Source organism: Hippoglossus stenolepis, chromosome 1 (assembly GCF_022539355.2).
Source record: "Hippoglossus stenolepis isolate QCI-W04-F060 chromosome 1, HSTE1.2, whole genome shotgun sequence".
Taxonomy (NCBI): domain Eukaryota; kingdom Metazoa; phylum Chordata; class Actinopteri; order Pleuronectiformes; family Pleuronectidae; genus Hippoglossus; species Hippoglossus stenolepis.
This window is the reverse complement of record NC_061483.1, coordinates 31,360,489-31,387,661: the sequence shown is the minus strand read 5'-3', so window position 1 is coordinate 31,387,661 and position 27,173 is coordinate 31,360,489. Positions and strand designations below refer to the sequence as shown.

The 27,173-nt window shown below is 41.3% G+C and overlaps 1 protein-coding gene across 2 annotated transcripts in view; it reads right to left on the bottom strand.

The window, feature by feature from the left end:
- ccdc102a (coiled-coil domain containing 102A) overlaps positions 1 to 25,889 on the bottom strand; it is a 52,533-nt gene extending 26,644 nt beyond the window's left edge. The window contains exons 1-3 of one of the 2 annotated variants that reach the window (XM_035155271.2): positions 25,717 to 25,889; positions 2,924 to 3,382; positions 1,061 to 1,450 (exon numbers count right to left, since the gene is read on the bottom strand). In XM_035155271.2, the coding sequence (XP_035011162.1) occupies positions 1,061 to 1,450; positions 2,924 to 3,286 (753 nt within the window). In that variant the 5' untranslated portion in view covers positions 3,287 to 3,382; positions 25,717 to 25,889. Of the gene's footprint in view, positions 1 to 1,060; positions 1,451 to 2,923; positions 3,383 to 22,380; positions 22,762 to 25,716 lie in introns of those variants that run through there. The other variant, XM_035155287.2, reaches the window with a different exon arrangement.
- Between the last annotated feature and the right edge of the window lie 1,284 nt (positions 25,890 to 27,173).

Sequence of the window (27,173 nt, the reverse complement as noted above, 5' to 3'; positions counted from 1 at the left end):
TACCCCAGTCCACCAGGCAGCGGCAGTGCAAGAGACTATACAACAATGATGACTCCATATATAAATAGAGCAGCACTATAACAACAAATACCAGGGTGGAGACTCAATTTGTGCTGCTGAGAAAAGAGCACTATTAACAATGCGTATGTTATATAATTTTTTAATGATTTGAATTTGGCTGAGGCTGACCATCTGAAATAAATCGCTGCAGTACCCAACCAATCAGGCATCTTCAGCACTGCAAAACCTATTATAAAGTTTTTTATAACATAGTCTAAGAGCTGCTTTGTTACCTTTTCACACCCGTCCGCAACAATGTTTTCTGAAAAGCTGTACCAACACCGCAGTCATTACTACTGTCCATGTAACAGCAGAGGACATGAGCTCATTGATACTGAAACAGGATCTCGAGCTGCAGCCTTTTCAATTTATTAATCTGCCAACAATTTTAATCTTTTTTAATTTAGTTTTTGTAATTGTCTGAAGAAATGCACTTCACATGTCACCAGGCTGCATGGTGAATTACTCAAATTATCAATCTTAACAAAGCTTGAAGTCTACAGCCAATAGCAGCTCTTGGGACCTGCATGCTTAAATGCTAAGGTCAGCATGTTAACATGGTGACATTGTGAATTTGCTGATATTTAGCATGTTCACCATCTTAGTTTAGCATGTCTGGATATTCTCAATGGCAAGAGATCTACCCAGAGAGTGACAGGAGTGTGTATTTGAATGGTAATCGATCCAATGGTTGTAGGTATTTTTCTGAAAAAACAAACATTGTTGTAGAGTAAGAGGAAAAGGTCAGGGGATGTCCAAACTCATTAGGATTCACATTTAAAGACAGCCCATTCTAAAGTTAGTCCCACAGGGCACCTTAAACACAACCAACAATATATAAGGTAAATACATCTTCCATGCCATTACAATCAGTCTGCTGCATATCATTTAATTTACTTATGTTTCTGTGGTCTGTGCGGACAAAAAAAAATCCTCACACTGATACTAGTTGATCAAATTAAATGATAAATTCTCATCTAAATGTACATTGCAGACTCACCTGTTGCTGACCAAGCTTATCTCTGTCCAAGTCCACGTCCCTTACTGGTTCTGGCTCTGGATACCCTGGGGGGGCCTCCCCCATCCTGTCCAGCTTGCTGTCATCGTGAACCTGAGAGGACGAGGAAGCAGGGGAGGAGGGAGGAATGGATGGAGATGAGGAGGAGGAAGCACCACAGGGGTGTGCAGGGGAGCAAGAAGGCGAGGTGGCGGTTGGGGGAGGAGCTGTGTGGTCGCCACGGAGATGCAGTGTCTGCTGCCGTAACGCTTCATTCTCAGAGGCCAGTTCCTGCCTCTCCCGCCGAACACTGGTCAACTCTTTGGTGAGAGTGTCCAGCCGCTGTCTCAGCTGACGAACCTCGTCACGTGCTCGGTTACGCTCTGCACGAACCTGCGAAACAAACAGCAATTGATACAGGATACAATGATCAGCCCCAGGCTCTGCTGCTTTCCGTGAAGATATAAATATGTAGTTTATTGTTATTTAAGGTTCTCCTAAATACTTTCTCAGCTGAACATTATTTTTGACAAAATATTGCTGAAACCGGAGGAAGCTGCATTTGGTATGGACTATTTTCCCATTTTGTGCTCTCGTAAGTATTTCCGGCAGCAGGGCATAGTACACTACAGCCATTTTCAGACATGACCTCGAGAGGATGTCCTTCACACATGAACAAAGAAGGTCAGACTCATTCGCACGACTTTACTTTGTAATTTAGAGGTCATGTGTTTTTGTTTACAGCACATCAACACTTGCAGCAGCTTTATTACCAAAAGCTCCCTTGACATTACTCATGGTGTCTTCTAGAGGTATGGCACAGATTTTTACACCTCCGCGCCGGCTACAGCTAGTGGCCGGAGGCATTATGTTTTCTGGTTCGCCGTATTTGGTAGCCATGGGTCAAAGGTCAAGGTCACAGTGGCCTCACAAAGTATGCTTCTGTTTTTCTTGAACATAAAATCTTCAGATCAGCTTGAGGGTAATGTCTTCAAATTTGGTGCAAATGTTCACTTGCACCTGGACTTAACTGATTAGATTTGGGTGCCTAGAGGTCATAGGTCAAGATCATGGTGACCTCGACCTTGTTAATGTGATATATTTGTCTGCCCGTAAAGAATTTCATTACATCTGTTACGATTCACTTGGACTTGCTGATTAACTGATTCGATTTTGGTGATCAAAGGTCAAGGTCATGGTAAGCTCAAAAAACATGTTGTTGGCCTCTTGTGTGTGATATCTCAATACTGCTTGAGGGAATTTCTTCATCTTTTGATCAGTTGTCACTTGGACTCAAAGATAAAGTGATTATGTTTCAGAAGTCACAGTGAACTTATACGAATGTGGAGAAAGAATAACTGAACCATATATGTTCATCATACTTCAGTTCCCACAAATGTAAATTGAAAGAAATGAAATGAAATTTTTAAACTATAAAGAAAATGAGCAGATATGTTCCGCCACTAACATTTTGAGATTGCAGATATGTCAAGTATATATTTTTCTTTGATGTGCCTTAAAAACAATCATATTAATTATAATCACTGGAGAAGTTTGTTACACTGTAAATCATATTTTTGCTAATGCAAATGAAATGGATATGAATGGTAATATTTTTTATACGGTGAACAACATATTTAGTTACTGAGGAAGATTCAGGAACAGCATGATGGTTGAAGAGTTGTCAATAAGTGTATTGTATGTAAGAATTTACTGACTGATAAGCTGGAACGTTATTAAGTTAAATGTATTCCATCTATTTTATCAAATAAATCACATAAACGATTAAGATAAAAGCTGTGACTAAAATGTATCTATCCCTTGATAAATACATGCACAACTTTTGTTCAGTAAGCAGCAGCCCACCTTGCTCCACTTCTCTCTCCAGTTGGCAGTGCAGTCCGACCACCATCTCATGGTCTTCTCCATCTGTGCCGCACGGGCCCGAGCCTCCTCCAACTCCCTGAGCCGCAGCTCCTCCCTGCTCTCCCAGTCGGCCCCAGCTCCTTCACCCATTGCGCAGAGGGATCCCAGCCCGAGGCCTCCGAGCCCGGGTGACAGCAGCAGCGGGGGACTGGAGCTAGGGGTTTCCCCTGTGGGACTGGGGGTGTGGGTTAGGCTATCCGGGGAGCGGATCCCCCTGTCGGATCCCAGACCCAGGCTACATAGCAGCCCGCCTCCAGCCGACCTACCACCTTCTGAGAGGTGTGGGCTGGGAGTGTGGTTCATGATGAAGGCAGTGGTGAGAATGAGGGCAGTGAGGAGAATGAAGGGTTGTGAGTGTTGGGTGGGTTCAGCAGAACATCCTCATCCTCTTCAGTCAACCTAGGGAAAAACAATCAACAACAGGAAGAAATGCAATCAGAACAAAATAGTGAACACATGCATGTACATCTGTAACCCTCATGTGCCTTGGAAATAAGCCAAGTTCGAGCATAAAACAATTCAAACATGATCAGAAGAAATATAGACTACTTTTAAAACACAGAAAGAAACCGGGGGAAATCACTGACAGACACACTGAGCTGCTTTTGGGCAGAGACAGTCCTGGGGCATCATTTATAAAACACTGCATAGGATTCATGCTAAAAGTGTACGTGCGCACAAAAGCCGAAAATGGCTAATGCAAAAAATAAATCTGATTTATAAAACCGTGTGCACGCACACCTACAGGCAATGTTCAGTTTATAAATCACAGTCCACCTGGAAACGTTCGTACTTGGATCTGCCTCATGCTCCGCCCTCTACACCCCCACATTCAACCATAAATGGTCAATGCAAAGCACCTCATGAATATTAAATTATCCTGCTGACCAATGGGTTTCCACCATAAGTCATGACATCAAGCGATGAGAGGAGGAAGCAGAACTTTCTGACACTGACATCGAAGTGTTTGTTAGTGAGGTGGATGTGAAGAGCGATTTTTTATGGAACAGCAGTGATGTCAATAATAAAGACAAGTACACAGTCACGTTCACTGCAGCGATTTTACACACACTCGTCCTGGATGATACGCACACAGTGTTAGAAGATATTATTAAAAACTATTAATGACAGTAATGGACGTTATTTGCTGTAAGTTGTTTTATATCTTTTTCAATTGAAGGCTCTTATGGAACAGTTATGTTACGTGAACACAAATAACGCAGCTCATTATAAAGTTAATGATGAAGTGGATCAATAATCTGCTTCAGATCACAACCTCACATCTGCATTGTAATTTTCCCGTCTCCAAAATGTTCGTACGCATGGGTCAGAGTTAGCGTGGAAGTGGCCACATTCTCGGGAGAATGTGTCACGTTTGTTTTTATAAATCCCAACGTTTGCGTGAGAAATGGCATACGTATCTTTCAGGGCCCGTTTTGTGTGTACCCAATGGTTATAAATGAGGCCCCTGGTCTGCTCTCCAACCCTGATACTGTTAATACAAAGACAGGCTGGACAGCTGCTTCACAGGTGGCTCAAACTACTTATATTGCTGGATGCTAAGCAGCTCCATGTAAAATAAAAACCAAATGATCATGAGAACACAAACAGAAAGGAAGACATGATCACACACACACACACGTACACACAGTTTTACTATAAAATGTCATCTATCCATCACAAAGAATTCGTTTTTAAGATGCAGTATGTGGAAGAGGCAAAAAAGGAGCAGAATGTCGCTGTGTCATATTGGCAGAGAGAGCTGGAGATGAGAGGAAATAACAATTTTATCCATGTGAGGTGAACTGTACAGGAACCACGATGTACTGGGTTATACAATAAGTCTCACTATGCATCTGATATTATTTCTTATTTTTTGAATTACTGGTGTTGTATTGATTAAAAGCTTAAAGCTTACACAAGGTAGTATTCTAATTAAATGGACAAAAGGAAATCATAAAAAAAATTAATTAACAAGCAACCAAAATTAAATCAATCATTCATTGGTTCAAGGGTCAGGATTATCTGCTTCTCTGGGTTTTAAATAATAAATAAAGTAGTAAATCCCATCATTTGATGTTTGGATTATCATGCAGAATGAACCTGACTTCATGCTGTGGGATATTAAGTTTTTTCTTGACAACTAGCTGCTGAACACAGTGGAGCCCTCAGCAGCTTAAGAGCCAGATATTTTTCACAGGAGGATAAAATTAAATTAAAAGGAAATTGATTATTGGACTCTGAATGCCAATGTTACTTTGTGTCTCCTGGAAGTGTAAGTAGACAACCTTCTAATACATTAGCAGGTTGTTGCGCTGCCCCAAAGCTGCCACAAATCTATTAATGCATCTTTAAGTATCATGCATCTTATTTCACAAAAAAAATACTTGGTGTCTCCCCTTGTAGTACACAGTAATTTTCCTATGATGAATACAGTGAATGAGTTTCATTTATCTGGAGGCTTAAAATGAACGATACAAGACACTGAAGAAATATTCTGAGCTCATCTCCCTCTTCTCTTTCAATACCTGCCATGAAAACCTTCATACATACTTGAGCAAAACACTGAGGCACTAAAGATTTAATATCATAAATGTATTTTTCATATTGGTTGAATGTATTTATTAGAAATTGTGCCGATTTTATATTCATTATTTTCCTTTTATCTTATTAAAACCCACCAATGTTATTTTTCACTTTTCATTCACATATTTATTTTTATTTCCCCAATGCTCAAAAATCACTTGTCAAATAACCTGTTTCTGTTTGCATGCTCTTTAAGTGGACTTTGTTTATATGTCCACATACACTGCCAGCTTCTGGTTGAGAATTTCTAGAAAGATATCCCATTTCTGGCTGTGGTGAAGTTTGGCCTCAAACTCTCTGGGCCAAGAAAAGCTTTCGTCCGTCCTGTTCCCCTCCTCCTGTGGCCTCCTCCCTCCCCTCCAGAGGAGGCAGGGGAGCTCTGGAACTGTGGGAACTCACAGGGAACCAGAAGGAAAGAGAGGAAATAAAGGTTTGGCATTCTGGCAGCTCAGGAGAGGGCACAACTAAGAACGTTTTGCCCATGTTCCTCCACACAAACTAACATGATGTACATTTAAAGGTGACTGTAAAGTAGTATTCAGAACTTTAATGTTTCCCATTATTTACCATAGTCCAATGTGCCACAACAGTGCAGTTATTGGTAATTATGAGTCTGTATTGTGCTTCCAGGACAGAGCTGATAAGCAGACATTAAGGAGTTGAACTTGATGACATACTGGCTCTTGTGTGAATAGCCTGTTTTTATGCCAAGGTAAACAATATGTATTTTGAGAGATCTGTTCCTTTCCTAAAATATCTCCTAATCACAATAAAAAAAACAAGATTGTGTCTCTTGTGTACACTATGTACACATGACTTAGATGTTTGTGGATAATTCAGTTAAACTACTTTATTAATCACTAGGGGTGTAACGGTACCAAAACGCAAATTTCCGGTTTGGACGAATGCAGCGAGTCCACGTGCGGAACCTATTTGCGTGCGTCTCAAATTCCGAGGGACAACGTAAGTGAAGGACCAAATGTGCTGTGTGAAGACCATCCCTTATCATTTAAGTCTGCTGTGTGGGAGCACTTCAGGGGAATCGCAGGGTTCAAACACACACTGAAAGTAATCAAGCCCCGTTACGAAGTTCCCTCTTGTCCGCATTTCAGCTAGAAAGTCAGACCAGCCCTTCATAAACCTCTGTCCCTAGAGCAGAGGTCTTCAACAGGGGGTCCGCAAAATTTTTGGTGGATTAGACAATCTTTTTTTTTTTTATAAAAAATTTTTTTCACAAATTTAAATCTCTTTAACACACATTAACATGAATCCGACATATCGTAGCGACCGGATAAATGGAGGCAGAAGACGTTATCTTTCAGTCAGCAATGAACACATTCAGCGACACACAGGAGCTTTCTCAAGCTGTGTACCGTTACACCCCCATTAATTACAGTATGTTGAACCTCTCAGCCATATGGTAGCATTAACATATTTGTTTAGTTTTTGCAAATTAAATAAAACCAAAAAAGATCCAAGTTCTGTTGAGTAACGTATAAGCACCAGCTACAACTTGAACTTTTTATCCAACTGTGTCTCAGTAAGCACTGATTAACATCAACACAGTTTTGGTAATGACCCACTGATTCCAAGCAAGACAACTTTATTCTTCCTATATGCATCCCCAAATGCAACAAAATATCAGTAATAGTTTTGGAAAAGAGGAAAACAACCAAGAAATCCAAGTAAATGTGCTTTGCTTAAATTTTTTCGTTTACTACTATTATTCTACCATTATCATAGCTTTTTCTTTTAAGATCCAAATGCCAAAGATATTATGTGTTTGGCAAAATTAGGAATGTATCTGGCAAAATATAAAAACAGTGACATGACAGAGAGCAGTGAACATGTATTTTTCAACTGCAAATATCTGTATGCTGGTCACAAAATATATATGTATATGTAGGTTATATAGGAGAGAACAAAAATCAAGAAACTACATTATACACTGCGTCACTCTCCCTGTTTCCCTCACCACCTACACTCATCTCACTCAAGCCAGAACGGTGACTGATGTCTCTGGCTGACCATAATCAAGCCACCATTCTAAATGGCTTAAGCTGACCTAAGTGGCTTAAGTTGATCGATGAGACTGACACTCGACAGCAGGTATATGAGCACAAACACATGAAAAACACAATCAAATACCATAATGTTCTTGACTACCTCGATGAATTGTAAATCATGTAAAACATTATAGAGTTTCATTATGGAAATTGTAGGATTTAGCAATTTGGGAGTCATCCTTTTAATGGTCTTGTGTGTATACTCAAACTATATGGTATAATTATAAGTTTAAAACTAACTCACAGACCCCTCTCAAATGATAATGGTATTCACGTGACCATAAGTGAGTTGAAAGAGTTATTGGTTGCTGACCCTGCAGAGCTCCTTTCCTAAAGCCGGTCTAATGCAGGAGATGGGACAATATCCACAGTCCTTGCTCTGTGCAAAAATGCATTCCAGAGTTCAGCCAAAGGAGGTTTCAGTACAAAACACTGACATTATATAGAGACAGACACACCCCGGCTTTGTGACAAAAATAAGTGGAAAAATTAAAGGGCCCATATAGTGTAAAATACATTTTCTGGGCTTTTACTATCCGTAATAACTTGAAGGGGTCAGTAGGGACCCTCAGAGTATGAAAACAGTCACTCCACGGACTTTTTCACTCAGTCCATTCTAAGAAATATGTTATTGAAACGTCTCGTTTCGTACTTCCTCCCCCGTATGAGTCATATGGTTTGCACTCGTCTCTCAGCCCGACCCAGCCGGTACCAGTCCAGCCTCCAAACCCACCAGCCCCGCTCACCACCACCACCACCCCTCCACACCGAACGCGACACCAAGCAGACTTGTTGCTGAGCTAGCAGCTTGTTAGCTACCACAGCTAACCACAACAAACATCACTGAAGAAACACTGCAGCGTGGAGGGAAGCAAGGAAGAGAATGTGTCCGTGCACATTCCTCCTAAGAACGTTACTGTTCGAGACCAGTGGTTACGCTTTATTTCTTCTGACGTGCCGTGTCGCTGTGCTCAGTACGGAGTAGCGTAGACGTTACTCGTTACTCGGGACTGAAACTCCGTACTGTAACTCGGGACGCATTCTACATTGGCCGACTGTCCTGCTAAAACTTGAACAAACATGCGGACGGTGTAACTTACCGTTCACAAACAGCCTGTTGTAACCGACTGTAAATATGTGGCTGGTCTTCTACAGCTGTATCCAAACATAACGTGACTTTCAGCTGTGTTTACCAGAGTGAATGCGCCAGAATGAGACCGTGGATAGGCCTGGTGCAGTCAGCCAATCAGAGGAGGGGCTCAAGAGGCTAACCCTAACCCGAAAACAGCCTGTTCTGTCTGCAGCTCCAGAGAGAGGCAGCAGAGAGGACATGGAAATACACATTGGAGCAGTTTTTTCGACTTTAAACCACTGATATATCATATTAGGGGGACCAATACCTCAAATTAAATCCCAGAAAGGTGTAAAATATGGGCCCTTTAAAAGGACCAGAAAATTCCACATTTAAATGAAACACATTTACAATACAACTTCTTTTCGTAGCTGCTGTTAAAGACAACTAAAATCCATGTTCATCCACCAAATTAAAATCTACCAGACTCTTAAGTTAAAGTTAAACTCTTTCCATATGAGAGCTGAATTGGGACACAAGTCTAATTTCGAAGTTATTTTCATTCATTCTTACCTTGATGCCTCTGTGACTTCAGTTATCACAGCTTGAGATGAATCACAAAACACAGCTTTTGCTGTTCATCCAAAAGGAATTTTTCATGAACTATACTTTAACTCTGTCACTGTTCCTCTGTCTCACACTTTTCTATTTCTCCCCTTTATTTGCCCAACCTCCATCTGAACCCTCACATGGGCCTATTAAATGCACAGCCAACTAGTGGATCAGGCTCTGGGGTAATAAACTCTTTGACAGAACATCTGCCATCACTGACCATATGTTATACAGTCCAAACATTGATTAATGTTCAACTTCAGCTCACATATTCTACATTACAAACAAATCATCAGATCATAGTTGACTCTGTATTGGAAAAAGGCATCGTGGTCCACAACAATCACACACATCACAATTTATTTGACTTGAAATGGAAATGGCTTCTTTGTCGTCTGTTGTTGGAATGAGCAGCAGTCATGTCTGAGCAGAGTGGTCATGGCCATCACAAAACACACACATGCACCATAGGCGACAGACTGTTTGTGTGTTCACAGCACTGATTTATGTCACTGGGACCATGAAGGGAAACAGCATGCTGCTACAAAGGATTTCCCCCAGTGCTAGCCAAATTATGTGTGTGTGTGTGTGTGTGTGTGTGTGTGTGTGTGTGTGTAGTCTTTTCTCTAAATGAGAAAAAATTATCTCTGGTAGGGAATCACACTGTAGCTGACTTGCAGACTTCCGTCAATTGTCAGTCTATTGTATCTTATGTTGTGACACACTCCCCTCGAGTAAACAGAGAAATATGTGAACCTTTCCCTGTCCATCATTTCTCTATTTACTAGAAGCTTGGTATGTACTGCTGTGACCCTAACTAAATGGCTGTGTCATTGTAAACATGGCTCTGTATTTCAGCTCATTTCATGCAAATGAAAGGTTTTTATTTTACTGCAGCAACATGAATTCCATGTGGAGCATGTCTAAAACATGAATCAAGTCCTTCCCCCTCTTGCTCCCTCAGGTGACTAGGTCTGAAGGTGGTTGAGTTACATCAGTGCAGATGATACAAGAAGAGGGGAATTCATCTCTCTATAGGGACAGTGGGATGAGTGCAGGAGTGTAAGTGATGTAGTGCGAGGAGAAGGTTTGTTGTTTCACTCCCTGCGTGGGCTGGAGTATCTCAACAACCTCAGCAGGTAAAATGCTGTACAAACTGTTTTCACTTTGGTTGAGCCTGAAGCTCAACATGGCCTCCACCTCAGTTTGTGTGCATGATGTTGATATTTGTGATAATAGCTGCTTTTCAGACATGCACTTAAACGTTACATCCTGCCTCTGCCTGTTGCACCATCCCTCATCTCAATCCTGAGAAGATTTGTTTGCTGTTGAGAACGAGTCTTAAGAGAGAACCCCCTTCTGTGTTGTGCATGTGTGAAAGGCAAACTGCAGAGAAAGTACGGAACCAATTCTCCGGTGTTCCTTCGCAGGTCATGTCTGAAAACAGCTTTTGAATGAATTTCAATATATCAACATCAATAACATTAACAATAATAATTGACTCCTACTTCATGTTCCCCACAGGATAAATTGAACTTATCTTGGCAATCCATTGAAGTTTTCTCTAGTGAGGAGATCCATCTAAATCCATATCCAAGTGAATGTTTCTGCCAAATGTGAAGAAATTCCCTGAGAGGCATTCCTGAGAGATCACGTTCATGAGAAGGAGACAGACAAGTTTGACTATGACATTCGACCACCAAAATCTAACCAGGTCATATTTGTGTCCAAGTGAACATTTGTGCCATATCTGAAGAAAAGTGACACTGAAAAATAACATTTAACATGACATCCGTTTGAGTACATCAAGTGTGTACCTGAGGTGGTAGTTGTTCTACACATGAGAAATCCACTATTGAGCAGCTTTAACTCCACACAGTTACACTGATCTGGCAACTTCATTATTCCAACATTCTGTAGTTACAAGTGGGCCTTTCAACAGACATCCAGTCTGTCACAACTACATGTCTTTTCCCACTGAATTTTGGACCAAGTATGATGGATTAATCTGAGACTGTCAACACTAACATGAAGCACTGAAGAAATATGCATAGCATATGTGAGATGGCCTACAAAAAAGACATGCATGAACTGGACTTGGTAAGCAAGTGTTTCCAATTGGCCACACTGCTTTGCATGCTTGGCACCCTGCCAACCACAGGCTTAGACCCCTAATAAAACAATGTCTGTCTTCTATTATAAACAGAAACTAATTCAGTTAGAAACACTGTATGAAACATACAATTATCTGAGTGACATGGGTTCCAGGCAGTCCACAAAATGACTGAAATAAGTGACTCATAAAGATGTGGTCTGGTCAGTAAGTCCTAACTCATTCAATCAAATCACAAGTACATCAGAGTAGATTAGAAAGTACAGAGATGAATTGCCATTTTCACAAACAGTATTATTTAACTGATATTTCTTTTGATGAAACAAAGCTTCTGGAAGCCCTCCCATTATTTTTAAAATGGCTGACAGTGCAAGCCTCCAGCTTTAATGTAAGTCTAATCATATCAGTTTTAGCTCCAAACTTCTACTTCAAACCTCTTCCTTTTCTTACTTAGAGTTCTTGAAACAGAGCCAGTGGGAGATTTCCAAACATCAAAGCAGAGCTGGAGATTTTTTTTTCTTTTTCCCCCCCAAACTAAAAAGGTTTCCACAGGAATAACTCAAGATGTCCAGGCTTGTAAACAGTCTATTCAGTGAGATGACTATTCAGGCATAATTTCCTTAATTACAATATCAAAGCAAAAGATCTGAGATTTTTGAGCTACAACAATGTGGTGAAAAATAACATACCATACTTAACCCACAAAGGACTACTCCTAAATGTCCCAAGGCCTCAACTGTTGTGATGCAAGGTTTTATCATCTCTATAAGTAAAGTTAAAAGGCTATTTTTTAAACAACAATGTTGTGTTAATAGAAAAGAATAAACTAGTTCTCCCTTAACAAATGGAGTGGGATGTTCTTCGAATGTCTTTTTTGTTGTTTGTCAACTTTTCACAGCAGTAGATCAATCTGGTAAACCCGGACAAGTCTGTCCATGCACTATTAACATATGTTGACCCCTGAGAGGTTTCTTCTTTGGGTTTGTGAGTGATATATTTTATTTTAATTTTGAATTCAAAGTAAGCTAAAGGCTACATATTTTTGACAAAGCCAGGCAGCCACTACAAAGGGGCCACATGCAGCTAGGGAGAAATGGATTGCTGAGCCCGGGTCTTAGCAACAGGTACATTTACTCCTCCATTAAAATGCAGGTGTAAAGCACCAAAGACACATTGAGGACAGATGATGATCTGATTGGTTAAATCACCTCCAGAGGTGGTCAGGGACATATTGTGACCACATTCAACACAAGTGTAAATGTAACTCCATTGTCAGTCCACATACAACGCAAAGATGTACGGCAGGAATAATAATCACACACAGCTTTTCAGCTGTAGGCAGCTTGACACCGTGAGCCTAAACACAGGATAGAAGCTCACAAGACCAAGTGTTTGCTTTCAATTCGGAAATTCATATAGCAACAGGCTTTTCCCTTTGAAAAAGCAGGCAAACTAAATAATGTAGCTTCACAGATGGCGACCCTCTTCTTTTATTTTTTGATTGCTCTCTCTCCTGCTCATTATTACCCCTGCCAGCAAGGCAGCCAAGCAATGGAAACCATACAAAGCAGCAACACAATGAAGAGTATGGAGTCCTGGACAAAAGTTTTATTACAGCCATCAATCACGGGCTGCTATTTACCCATTCCATACCTACTACCATAAGAAAGAGTAAAGTCTGCTAGTTAGCAAGTCAAGTCGAGGATTCTTCTTAGAGATGTTGCTCTTTGCAACCATAGGCTCAATCAAAGGCAAGGTTTGAACCATTTAATGACTGCAGATGAACTGATGAACAACTAATCAGAACAGTTTCGATCCATGGTGTAGATAATGGGAAAGGATTGATCATTTTAGTCTTATGAACTGAAGAACTGAACTTTGAACTTGATATACTATGTATATGAACATGGTGGGCCAAGGTGTTATTGAGGCAGGCGGCTCCACATAGCAATTCATACAGTACATTCCTGAACGATGACTCTTCCTCCATCTCTCTCTGCCTCTACCCCTGTAATACACACTCTCTCCCGTGGCTCCACACAGCATACGCCCTATGTGCACAAACTCAAATCAAACATGCGCTGAACACACAGACCAACTTAGTAATGCAACAAAGCGAATCTACTACATTACAGGACAGAGTGAGTGACTTCAAGGATAGAGTCAACATTCTTAATATATGTGTGAGTGAGTGAGTGAGTGAGTGAGTGAGTGAGTGAGGTTCTAGGACATAAAGCCACTTTTGCTACTCTTGCTGCATTTTGGTTTATGAGGGTTTAGGAACAGATGGAGCAAATAACATCAGATCCTGATGTTTAAGGTTAATTAATATAGCTTTCAAAAATAATATTGCAATGTTTTTAGGCTGTATTGGGAAATACAAAACATTTCTTGATACTTTAAAATCTCATATAGCACATAAATACTCAATTTGACACTTTACAACCACATCAATATGTAGCAGTCCCTGAAACTGTCAATATTCATTACTGTTTGTTATTGGAACTATTTTGAACTTTAAACAAAGAGGTGGACATTACACTCCTGACAGAACTCTACAACAGTGGAAACCGCTTATAGTTATGTTTGTCCCAGGCTAAATTCATCACTTTAAGCAGTTGATTACTATAAAAGAATTGCATATAGCTTATCTATGATAGTCCCGCAATTTTAGGGAAAGGTAACGGCACACACACATACACACACTGACTCTGCTGCTCACTTCTCTCTTTCTGACACGCAGACCGCCAGACACACTTAAACACACACAAACAATGTGATCGGACACATATGCAAACTCAGAGTGTGTAAAAACAACTGAATTTGTTAACTTAGACAAAGTATGGAGAGCCGGAGGAGATGGAGGGGCGCATTCGGTTTGGCTCGATTTGGTTGGCAATGCGCAGCGCAAATGATATAGACACAGAGAGGAGCAGTAAATTACTGACAGAGCTGCTAAAAACTGTAAAACACACATCTTTTATGGTCAAACATGTAAGCTAACATAGTGGAGCTGTGCATGGCTCACTGGGTGTCTGCCATGGGCTTGGTGGCGCTGTGGCCGGGCTGTGGAGCCATGCATGGCTCCCTGGGTGTCTACCCCGGGACTTGTACCCCCCGCCCCCCCCCCGCCTAATTTTAGGCCAGGAAAAACCCTGATTTGACAGAGGAAATTTTAAATATCCACAGTTTACATTAAAAAACTGTACCAATAATTGATAGAGGTTAGACGAACATTTGACTCTCTAGCTGTTCTCCAAGACTTTGATAATGGTTTTGATGAACACTAGGACTAAGACTTGCCTCAGCTGTTGAGAAGGCAAACTAAAAATGGTTCATTTCTGCAGGGCACAGTAGCTTCAAAGCTTCTCTTACTCCGAGAAGAGCAGAGAGAGATTTGCATAATGCAGACTATTAGGTAAAGAGGTGGAGGATGTAGAGCATCTTCTTTTTCTATACAGAAGTTTCTGAGGAGAAGGAGATGATGAAATTCCAAGAGAGAAATAGAAAGTGAAGCAGTGCATAGAAAGAAATGAAAGATAGAGGAGCTTACATCCTCATAATAAAACTTCCCATCTTCCAGTCATTGCCTACACACCTCAAAAGGATTACTAGCAAGTCTGTGATTTCCATTGAACAATACTCACTTTATATTTGTGTTAGCGTGACATTACCAGTGACTGGATGTGAAGCTCCGCTCAGCTTCCCAGCTTCAGATTGTCGATTGAGCTTCCTGGGTTTTGTGTCGTAACAAGGCACTGGAAGTCTCCCTACATGGCCTTGGCCCACCCCCCACCTCATCCCCCCCCGTCCCCCCACACTCGTTACGCCGGGTTTACACCGGACGCAGCGAGGCTGCGAGGCAGCGCAGCGCCGTTCCCAAGCGCGCAGTCGGGCTGTTCACACGGGACGAGCATTTCTCCGCTGGTCAGCCCGCGATTCACTCACATGTGGCATTTGTCTGGATCGTTGGGACTGGGAGGCTGCAGCAGCTGCTCGGGCGCGACCGCTCGCTCTCCCATGCGTGAGCTGGAATTTGTGTCAGCGCCACACAGCCAGCAGTGTGGAAGACTTCCGCAGTGTTCAGCACTACTGTAACTGGCACAAACACACAGAGCCCCCCCACTCGTTACGCCGGGTTACACCGGACGCGGAAGCGCCGCTGCGAGGCAGCGCAGCGCCGTTCTCCAGCACGCAGCCGCCTGGCTGTTCACACGGGACGTGCATTTCTCCGCTGGTCAGCCCCATAGACTGTATATATAAGGTCAGCCCGCGATTCTGCTTTCTCCGCTTGTTGTTGTACCCGTTGAATGTCGGGGTTCGGGGGTAAATGATGGTCTTCATAGCCCCCCCTCTCTTTCTCTCTCTGTCTGTCTGCTTGTGTGCTTGTAGTGGATGGGCAGAGGGGGACATTTAATTATGTGATTGGGAAAATTAAAACTCCAGGACAACAGAAGGGGAATACAAAGTATGGGATGCATATTTGATAATTTATATCATATAAAATATGTAATTTATATCGTTTAAAATCATGGGGGGAGAGGAGGGAGGGGGGAGCTGGCTCATTAGCATTTAAAGGAACAGGCACTCAAAACAGGTCACTCTGTGGAGGGCTGTTTTATACAGGGTAAAAAGGGTGCTGTTTTAAATGATCCTTGTGGTATTTTGACCAAAGTATGTTACAGACATTTCATTAAGACCCCAAGGAACCATATCAACTTGTGGTAAAATGGGCATGCTATGTCCCCTGTAAATTCACAGCAGACAGAGCTTTTGTCTCATAAAGGATTACTTTTACATATATTTACCTGATTATACTGTATTTAATGAGGACATTTGACATTGTAAACAGTAAACATTGAAAGAAAATAAAGAAAAGCATTAAAACTTCCCCTTAAAAAATCTTCACCTCAGCATGGTTTCCAAAATAGTCATTCATTAGGTTAAGTATAGTTTTTAGTAAATTGGCTTAAAAGTGATTTGGCTCTCAAATTTGATGATGCATTTAAGCTCATGACTCAATACAATCCCAAAGACCTCAGCATTCTCTGCCAGCTGGAGCTCTGAAAGAAAATGCACTTTAAAAGACTTTTTTCTACTTTTTCCCTTGAAACTAATGTGAGTTATGAACAGCACCAATGGTGGAAGATGATGTTGCAGATTAACAATTTGAACATTTGATTGAAGCACAACATTTAACTTCTGGGAACAAGACTGACAGTCAAACTGCAACAGCAAACACCCATATAATTCCTCAGTATAAAATTAGTTGAATTGTCTGAATATCCTGAGATGACCAGGAATTTGCCTGGTTGTAATCTTTCTTTTTAATCTTTCACAGTCTGTGTGATGCAAAGCTCAGTGGGCAGCTGGACACTAACTTGCTCTAATGAGGATCAACCACTTATTAATGCAAGCAAATCAGCCAAACAGGCTTATACTGCAACACACAGACACATGGGAGCACATGGGGTCAGTTTAAGATCTTCAAAACAGGGGGGAAACACTGCCACCATGGAGGGAAAGGATAGTTCCTTACCACTCACTTCACTTGTTGACATGGAATCAAAAAACCCGGCATAATGATGCCCCTGGATGGGATTTTAGATAGCATGCTCCAGAATCAATAAAACCATATCAGTGTCCTGCACCCGCCATAGCATTACACCAACCACAGGCATGAATTCAGCTTTGTGAAAACCTCCACTGCATGCTGCCATAAAGGTGGAACAACAATGTCACCTTATTCCGTATGTTGTAGCCTTATATCCAGAAGCTGAAGAGGAATAAAGGCGAAGCATTCCCGCCTTGAACAGGCTGTATAAAAGAGGCTTGAGTCATTGAGAACAACAATCACAGAAGAGTTGTAAACCCCGCTGTCATGCAGATGAGTGTGAAAGGGCCCTCTGAGGAGCCATTAATTACAAAGTGTTTAAGGTTAATTAAGCATTCAGGTAAGTGAGGCAGAAAGGTCAGGCCTGAGCCATGCATCACAGCAAACACTGTCTCTCTGTCTGTTCATATTCACATCACATCAGACTCTCATCTAAATATGATTATAGCTGGCTTCCAGTGTTTCCCCTACATGCTGCTGAATTATGACCGACGCTGACACAAGAATGTCATGACATTGATTGAGTTGTGCCGCTTCTCCTCTGAGAGCGAGGTAGAGTTTCCACTCACACACACACACACACACACACACACACACACACACACACACACACACACACACACACACACACACACACACACACACACACACACACACACACACACACACACACACACACAGGTCCACCTTGTCACAGGAATGTTTTTGGAGGACATCGAAGCATATTCATTTATTTCCTCGACCATGCTTATGTTTCATCTGTCTACAGATCACGTTTGTTATTTAATCTGCAACAGCGATGCTCAGCAGCTGTCAAGAGAAGCTGCAGCAGAGTGGTTTCTAGAGTGCACAGCTTGTTGTGTTGTTTGCTGATGATTATTAGCATTTGAGTTTAGCAAACCTCTACATGTACTGTGAATGGTGACCAAAACAATGAGATCAGGGATACAAGCGACTGAAACAAGCTTTTTCTCTATAGAGTGTCAGGGCTCTGCCTAAAGCTGTGGCTATACTTTAAGGATTAATCATTGCACGCCCCAACTGTGACGTCAACATGACACCTTTACTTTTTATTGTCATGGTTGAGGTGCGGGACTAGGTGCAGGCATCAGGCATGACCATACATGTCGAATGTTGCAGGTCATAGTTCACCAAAGTTGAACTCCATGAGAAGGCACGCTGCCAATTCACTTCACCACAGGAAGGAAATGTTTTGTTTGCCCCTTTGCTCACACAGATAGGAAGTGAAAGGGAAGCGAAGGTTTACCACTCCTATATTTGCATGTGTATGGCCGTGTTGCCACTGAAAAATACAACCATGTCGCTCGAAAAAGTTTTGGCATCAGTTAGTTTCCTCCAGGAGCACCACTTCAGCAAGGGCAACTCCGGTTCCGAGTGGCCGCTCTGCAGTAAAGCGGCGGCCTCAGCTCCGGTTCGGGTCCTTTGGCTGTGACGTCGATGCCTGGTCCTGTCTCCACGTTGCATGTCTCCAGATCCATGTCACCTAGTCCTGTCTCCAAGTCGCCTGTCTCCGGATCCACATTGCCTGGTCCGGTCTCAGAGAGCACCTCCAGGTGCACCAGGGAGTGTTGATTGGCACAGCTGATTAGTTGGCCAATTCACTTTCCCTGGACTCAAAAGGCAGCAGCAGAGCTCAGAGGAGAGACACATGAAGAGAGACACATGAAGAGACACAGGGGAGAAGACTCGCCAGAGCTGAGCTACCTCGAGTAAGAAAACGGCTGGTCGACAGCAATAACCTCCACAGACAGCAATAAAGCTTTACCATATCTGTTCATTCTGTTGCAGTGTAAACTGCATACTCCATACAGGTAGGTAATCTTGGTGTTGTCTGAGTACCAACAGAGATAATTCAGCACTAAAGCCAACCAAATCTGCCTGCGACCATGCTGGGGGGCATGCCCAAATACCACTACGTACCTGGATAAGGAGAGTTCAGATGGGATCAGATACAACTAAATAATTGTTTAATTTGGAGAAAATCACTGGGCCCTTCTCTGCTTTATGTTGTTGACAAAACAATTGCTACAGTAGCTGTTCTGGGGCTTTGGATCCTATTGGATTCTATCACACATTCTATCAATAGATGGAGTTGGTCACAGTGATAGTTTCCCATCTCTATCTAGTCTTGTCGTATATGGCATGGCAGCGATAAACGATGGAGTGACACCGGTGTGGTTTTGGGACGTGATCCACTAGTGCTGGTTGCCTGCATTAGAGTGCAGGTTGCCACCTCATATGAAAATATAACGCTTGTGTTTCCATCTTTTGCTATCACGACGTTGCGCCAAACTTGCATAATAGAGTGTAGACCCAAGCCCATTGTACTTAGTACATAGTTCAACATAGTACTGTCATAATACATTTAAAGGGATAGTTTACCGAAAATGTTTAATTCACCTATTATCCACTTACAACTGTGACATAGATTTTTTAAACACTAAATACTTGTAATATTGGACAATATTAACAAAAGCCCTTGGGATATAAAAATCTGTCCCTTTCAGTTAAGACCAAAACTAGGCCTAAAACAGGATGACCATGACCCACAACTGTCAGTGAGAGGAATCAGAGCATTCCACTGACTCCACCCACCACAGCCATCTGCTGCTTCCATTCACCACATCTGGAAGACAGATCACCTTGAGGCCACCAGAGGCAACCACTGACATCATCTGGTGGTTCCACCCAAACAAGACAGCTGTGTGTGTGTGTGTGTGTGTGTGTGTGTGTGTGTGTGTGTGTGGGCGGGCGTGCGTGCATGCGTGCGTGCGTGCGTGTGTGTGTGTGCCCGCACAGTCAGTCACTCAATCAATCAAAACTGCACACTCATACCAAAAAATATACGTCATTAAACACATCCACACGATCTAGTATTTATAAAGCCCATAGTTAAGTCTCAGTGACAGGAGCAGACTAAAGACATTCCTCTACTTGCCCTAACTCAAACTCTGCTTCCAGCCATAATTACCAAGTACTAAACAAACACAGCTAAACATAGACAGACACACACAAACTTCCACTCAGATGGAAACACACACCCTTCAAGAATAAGACACTGCCTACGCTCACAATGCAGTTCTCTATTCTGCGTCCTTTTGTTGTTGTTGTTGTTTTTTGATGCAGCCAGTAAAACCTCTGGGTTTCGTCTACATTTACACTGGGCAATAAACTTCTGTGTTAGGGTGAATCATCTTACAGCTAAAAGGCTCAAGGTTCTAAAGCCCAGCTCCTTAGTGTAGGACAAAGTGTTTTCAAGTCTTGATTTGAGAAGCTATGTACTGGAATACAGGCATGCAGTTACTCCAGTGCTCATGAGAATAAACTGTGTGCATCTTCAGTGGGCATTGGGCAATTACATTAATCAACTCTAATAACCAGGCCAGGTCTACCTCAGTCGTCAGCATAGTGGACAGCTAGTCTACTGGTTTTTATTCAGAAAGAACCAAATTCCCACATGTTGTAGGGTTAGTCTGATGAGAGTATGTTCACTGGGAGACCCGAGGGAGATAACACCTGTTCAAGATTCAAGAATCAAGAATCAAGATTCAAGATTCAAGATTCAAGATTCAAGAGTTTATTGTCAAATGCACAACAATTACAATTACATTAAGCAGTCGCTGGCAATGAAATGCTTGGGTCACAGGCTATCTTATAGCAATGCTCAGAATATTACAAGCAAAAAAATATTGAATAAAATAATATAAAATAGAATATCAAAAATTTCAAATAGAAAATAAAATATATATATCTAAATATATATATATATACACCTAAAGAAAAAACAATAGTGCAATTTTGTGCAATAGTGCAAATATGCTAAGGTGCTGGTTTAGTGGAGTTATTGCAGATTGGAGGAGTTTAAAAGTCTTATGGCCTGGGGGATGAAACTGTCTCTGAGCCTGGTGGTGCGGGCCCGGATGCTGCGGTACCGTCGGCCGGATGGCAGCAGGCAAAACAGTTTATGGCTAGGGTGATAGGGGTCTTTAATGATCCGAAGTTATTCTTTATTTAGTTGATAGTATTAATCAGTCAAAATTCGTATTGGTAGTTAATATTCAATTTTAATTTAATTCAATAATAATTTGGATAGGCACAAAAAGGACAAATTTAATTGAGAGACATCCCTGTGACACTGACCAAGTCCATTCGTGGTGCTGACGTAGCACAGTTTTTAAAGGACTGTGGGAAGAGAAAGTTTAGAAGCGTACAATTTATATAACAGAAGAGCAAATGTTATAGGAAAAGATTATTGTAACATATTGCCACTAATGTTAACCACAAGCGTTAGCATGCATGACAAACAGCTAACCTACATATGGTTGTAACCCAACATTACTTACAATACCAAGTTAGAATATCATTATCTATCTTAAAGACTGATAGTTGTAATAATCAAATAGACAGATTGATATTAATTATTATGCTTGCATAGGCCTACACCTGATGGCTAAACCCACATTTACCAGCATCTTTAAGACTCTGTTGAAATGAAATTGACCACTGAATTTAGCCCAAGACTCACAGGTATATCATTGCTTTATTTCATCTATTGTCGATCACTAGCTCACAGGGCCAACGTTCCCTCCAACCGCTGGGTATTGTGTATCTACTCACAGCACATGACGAATAAATACAGCCTACTTGCACAGCCAGAAAGCTGAAGAGAGACATTTCTTAATAAACCACCTTGGGAAATAGCAAAACTAATTATAATACCTAAAATAATAAATCTGGCTCAGAACTGAAGGTTTGTGTAAGTAAATTACTTGAACCCTGACTTTGTTAGAATCATATCCTTATATTAATGTTGTTAGATGATTGATGGACCTCAGGGGAGTTGGTCAATGAGAGCTACAACAAGAGTAAATGTAACAACGTTTACCCCAAATAGAACTAGAAGTGATTTCATGTACCATTACTGGATGCATCTTTTAGAGTTAATGGTGAAGCTGACAGAGTGAATTAGTGTAGGCCAGGATGGACTGCAAGTTACAGTCAGTTACAGAACCTATGCTGACAAAAACTTGAATTCCAAGACTGTCAATAGGCCTGACAGTCACTGAGCTGGAGAGAAAACAGACAGAGATAGGGAGAGAGGGCACAGAGCAACCAAGGAGAGACAGATTGAGAAATTGGAGGGTTAGAGGAGGAGAGGTTGAGAGAAAAGAGATGCAGAAAGTAATCTAAACAATTTTAGAGGATTGGAATGTGTTTAACCAGGCACAGTGACTGAGGGTACACCATCAGCATGGCATACAAGCTCTCAGCTACATACAAACCACACCAGAACAAATAAGACTGCATTCTTACCACGGTGATTCAGTCCTGAGGAGGCTAATCTGCTTCACAGTAAGAGAAATGCACAGACTGTCTTCCACAGACATAAAAGACACAGTTTGAAAGGACAGAGATTAGTAATGAGACAGAGAGGTTGTTGCAGCAGACAGAGGTAGTAGAGAGATTTGGCTACTTTGGTTTCACTGGGTGGGGTGAAGCATGAGAGGATGTTGATATTCCACACAGGAAGACAGACAAACAAAAGGTCTGGTGGATATACACAGGCCACACAAAGACCAGACACAAAGACTAGCAGTGCACATACCCAGAACTGAGTCGTTTTCATGGTGGAAACATCTCTCAGTCATTAATGACATTCTGTCCCACACATAAAGCTATTATAAGAAAAATAAGCATACAAACATTACATAAAAAAAGAGCATGTAAGTGTTTTTTGATATAAACACGTGTCACCAAGACCAGCAAGTCGAGCAAAGTTTGACCAGTTCAAAGCTAAAAGCAGACAGCTGGTAGCGCAGGTGCCCAGCATACGGAGTCTTGAGTCAGAGGAATAATACTGGTACAGAGCAGATCTCCTAGCAGAGATAGACTACAGTACATCAGACAGGACAGCCCCTGGATTTAACAGATTTGGTATCACCTCAGATTTATCTCATGACCTTTTGGAATGGCCCTTAGCCCTTATTAAAGTAGATCCACTTTGATGTGCTACAACCAAATATTACTGCTTTGTAATCCCAATCTACTTCTGTATCAGCTATTTACTATGCTGCCTAAAGTACATTTTGCAGAAGGTATGACAACTACCTTTTCTCGCACTAGTACTTCCACTAAAGTTAGAGATCTGTGTCTTCTTCCATCACAAGATTCCTGGAAATCCATCCAATAGTTGTTGAGATATTTAAGTCAGCACAGTGAAAATTATTATTAGCTGCAGCCTTATTAAAATGTAGGTATCTATGTGCAAAAGCCACGATGTAATTCCTAATAGTATAATGGTATTTTACTTCCAAGAACAAAACACATCAGAGAACAGGTAAAACTGAGAAAGACAATCTTCATCTTCTTCTACATCACAACATTTTTTGACAGAAGAAGGAAATAGTATTATAGTTCTCAAAAAGTATTATTGTTGAGCCCACGTTAAACTGTCTATCCTGCAGGGGACCAGTCTATAATAGTATACACAAAGAGAGAGATATAGATCAGACATGGTGTCTGAAGAGGGAGCACGTGTCTTTTGCCTTCCGAAACTGTTTCCATGACAACCACAACTCACACAACAGTCTGAAGCATGTGTGTGTGTGTGTGTGTGTGTGTGTGTGTGTGTGCGTGCGTGCGTGCGTGCGTGCGTGAGTGTGTGGCCCCATCGTTAGTGTATGTGTGTTACAAGAGAGACAGATAAATAAGGGAGATGGAACTGAATGAAGTGGAGGACAGGAGCTTGTGAGAGAGCTAACGATGGAGGATGAAATCGAAGACAGAGTAGTGCAGACTGTCCTCGTAGTCACACAAACACAGCAGGTAGCTACAGGAAGCAAAACAGATGGTGCTGTCTGCTGCGTGAAACCTCAGGACACTGCAGCATGATATACTGTGAGGAAAACCCCCACAGCCTCATGATCCATCTCACATCAAATATTCAGATTTAAAACAAGTCTAAAGTTACGTTCCGTTTATGTTGTTCTTCTTGATGCATCTTATCCATTTCTTTAATTCCTTTGTGGTTTGGAGATGATGCAAGGACTTTTTGAAAGTCAGAAATTGGTGGCCCGTCAATGGGAAGGAACGTCCAGATCAACAGACCAAAATGTTGTCCAACCAAAAGAGGTGGTCTTGGTCGGGATCAAACAAACCATCATTTGGATCTTATACAGTGTGAAATTTGGAATTTCTGACCAATTGCAGGAAGTAAAGACAGCATTAAACAACGTAAGAAGAGAACAAGTGAAAGCAAAGTGGCTCGCAGGATTGCTTGTGTCTGAAAGCAGCTTAAGAACCGGTTCATAAATTTTCTCCATTTAAATGGTAAGACTTTTTACCATCTACAAACCACTCAATGCCAAATGTAGGTAGATGATGAAGGGAGGACATAAGATAAGAAGTCCTTTATTAGTACCTATAACATACAAATGTCTTAAGTCTGCTCTCTAAATTGTGGAGAGAAAATCATGGATATTGAGGGGTTAAAATAAAACACTGGAGTATTTGACCAATAAGGCTTCTTCAGTGCTACAAGCCCCACCTCAAATGTTCCTGTTGTACTGTCTCCCAGGCATGGACTTTTGGGATGACGTTTTTTTTTTACCGGGAACTTGATTAACACCCCAGAGTGGAAACGCAGGTTTCCTGCAAAGGTTCCTAGTTCCTGGGGAAAGTTCTTGTGGTGGAATTGCAGCTTTGCTTTTCCAGAGATTGATCTTGAATGTCCATGACAGGCATAACATGGGGCAAACCCTGTCCTACCCCCCTTCACATAGAGCTGATCCAGGACCACCACAACCGAGAAGATGGCATCTCAGCATATTTCCAATCATTGAAGGTGGTTTGCTCTGTTTTTGTAAAGGAGCTGGGAGCCTGTGGTCAGGTTACATTTCACATTCCACAGTTTAGACATTCTGTCTTATGGATTATTAGTGTAATTAATTCTATCAGCTCCGGGGAAATCCCTCATTCTTTACATTACATTACATCTCATTTAGCTGATGCTTTTATCCAAAGCGACTTACAATAAGTGCATTCAACCATGAGGGTACAAACCCAGAACAACAAGAATCAAGAAAGTACAATTTCTTCAAAAAAGCAAAACTACAAAGTGCTGTCAACATTCTTATACTCTTAGCCATGAGGGTTTATGCAACTAGCTAATGATTAATCTACAACTACCTTCAGGCAATGGATTTTTCAGATTGTCTCTTCTTCAGAATAAGGCAGCTGTTACACGCTAACTGTGCCTTTTCAGGATACACTGGGCTCCCCCACTTTAACAACTACTACAGGCCACTCCCTGGAACTCCCTGATCATATTCCTTACATTGCAGGTCCATTTAAATCTATAAGAATGACTTAAATCATTCAGTAAAGAAAAGAGCCCCAATGTGTAAACTTCACAGTGGCTTCAAAAAGCAAGAAAAGGCTTCTTCCTTCCAGCACCACAACAACACTATGACAGTTATCACTACAATAAAGGTCTAGTATTTGTGAACTATCACTCAAATATATATGAATGTTGCATGTCTGGAAAGAGAGGAGCATGGTGCTTTTCGTGTCATCTGACACCAGTGAGTCTAGGAGCAGAGGGCTCAGTCTAACTATCAGCCACTGTAACACAAGTAGGGGACGACGTACCGTAAGTGAAGCAGCGGCAATGACTGCTGTGATCTCCCGCTGGAACATGAGTTTTAATCCCGGGGAAGCAGCTCGGGATCCCCCTCTTTTCTTCCTCCCAACAGTCCACCAGGCTTCTTGTTTTCTGCTGGTTCCCCCTCTGCTCTGGATGGAGACGACGTCCTCACCGACGGGAGAAAACAGGCGGGTCTCCAGCGTCAGCGCAAGCCCTCTGACCAATAGGCTGTCTGTACGGCAACAGTCTACTGCTTTCAACCAATCAGGATCAGCTCCCAACTCACAGCTCTGCGATAATTGGCTGGTTGAGCAAGGACCACCCTGATGAAATTACTACAGGAGAGGACGAGAGTGAGTGTAACGTGATATATAATTAAATATTATAATAATTATTATAAATAATATCTTGTTTTATTTACAAAAGAAATTTAGAAACAAGACCAATTTTTTGTAACTTTAAATTAAGAAAGAATTCAAAATATTTTTCCACTAGTGAACAATCTTTCATACATTTTCTTATTACTTTTGCCGGATTTAACATAAAATAGCATTCCTACTGAAATTATTATCCTTCGTTTTCAAACAATCTTACAACTAAAACAGACTTAACATAAAACAACTTCTTAGAAACTCTTCAGCATTATGTGAATTTGGGTAATCTGGGGGGAAAAGTGCAATATGGACTTCTGTGAATTATTCTGATATCTGTTTTAAACATTGCATCAACGTGTTACACCTTTCTGTAATCCTTAAAACGTTTTCTACCTGCACCAGAAGAAAGAATGGAGATTGCATACTTCTGAGACATGACACAGCTTTTAGTGTTCTTTGTGCCAAAAAAGAAAATTCTGCCTGAATTTGATAATCTGGGACAGTTATATTAAGCTTTAAAAAAAACTAAATCGCCTTGCTTTGTGCACTCCAAGCTCAATATTACCATGAAAATTGTATTATCATATTACCAAAAATGACTAAGAAAATAAACAAGATATATTATTCATAGAAATGTAATGAATGAACATGTTAAAGTCAAATAATTTTTCATAAAGAAGCCTATTTAAATAAAGAAACATTCTATTAAAGGTGAATCCCATTTTTATTTTTTTAATCTATTGAAATGCAATCAACAGCAAGCAACAATAACAGATTATTCATTTGGTAATTCACCATACTATTGGGTCTACTCCTTGCAGGTGAGAGACTCATCATTATCGATCAGCCCATCGTCCAAGTTGTACAAGTAAAGGACTTTCTTGTGTTTCTTAAGGAGGTTTCATCTCTCATCCAAAAAAGCCTTTTGGATGAGTGGGGAAACATCTTCAAGGAACACGAAACAGTCCAGTTCATGTTCACTGATACAACTTCTGAACATACCATGACCTGGATGACTGAGAATCTACACAAATAGGTTGTCCCAATCATGCTTTTGATCCTCCAGAAGTTTGAATATTGATTATCTG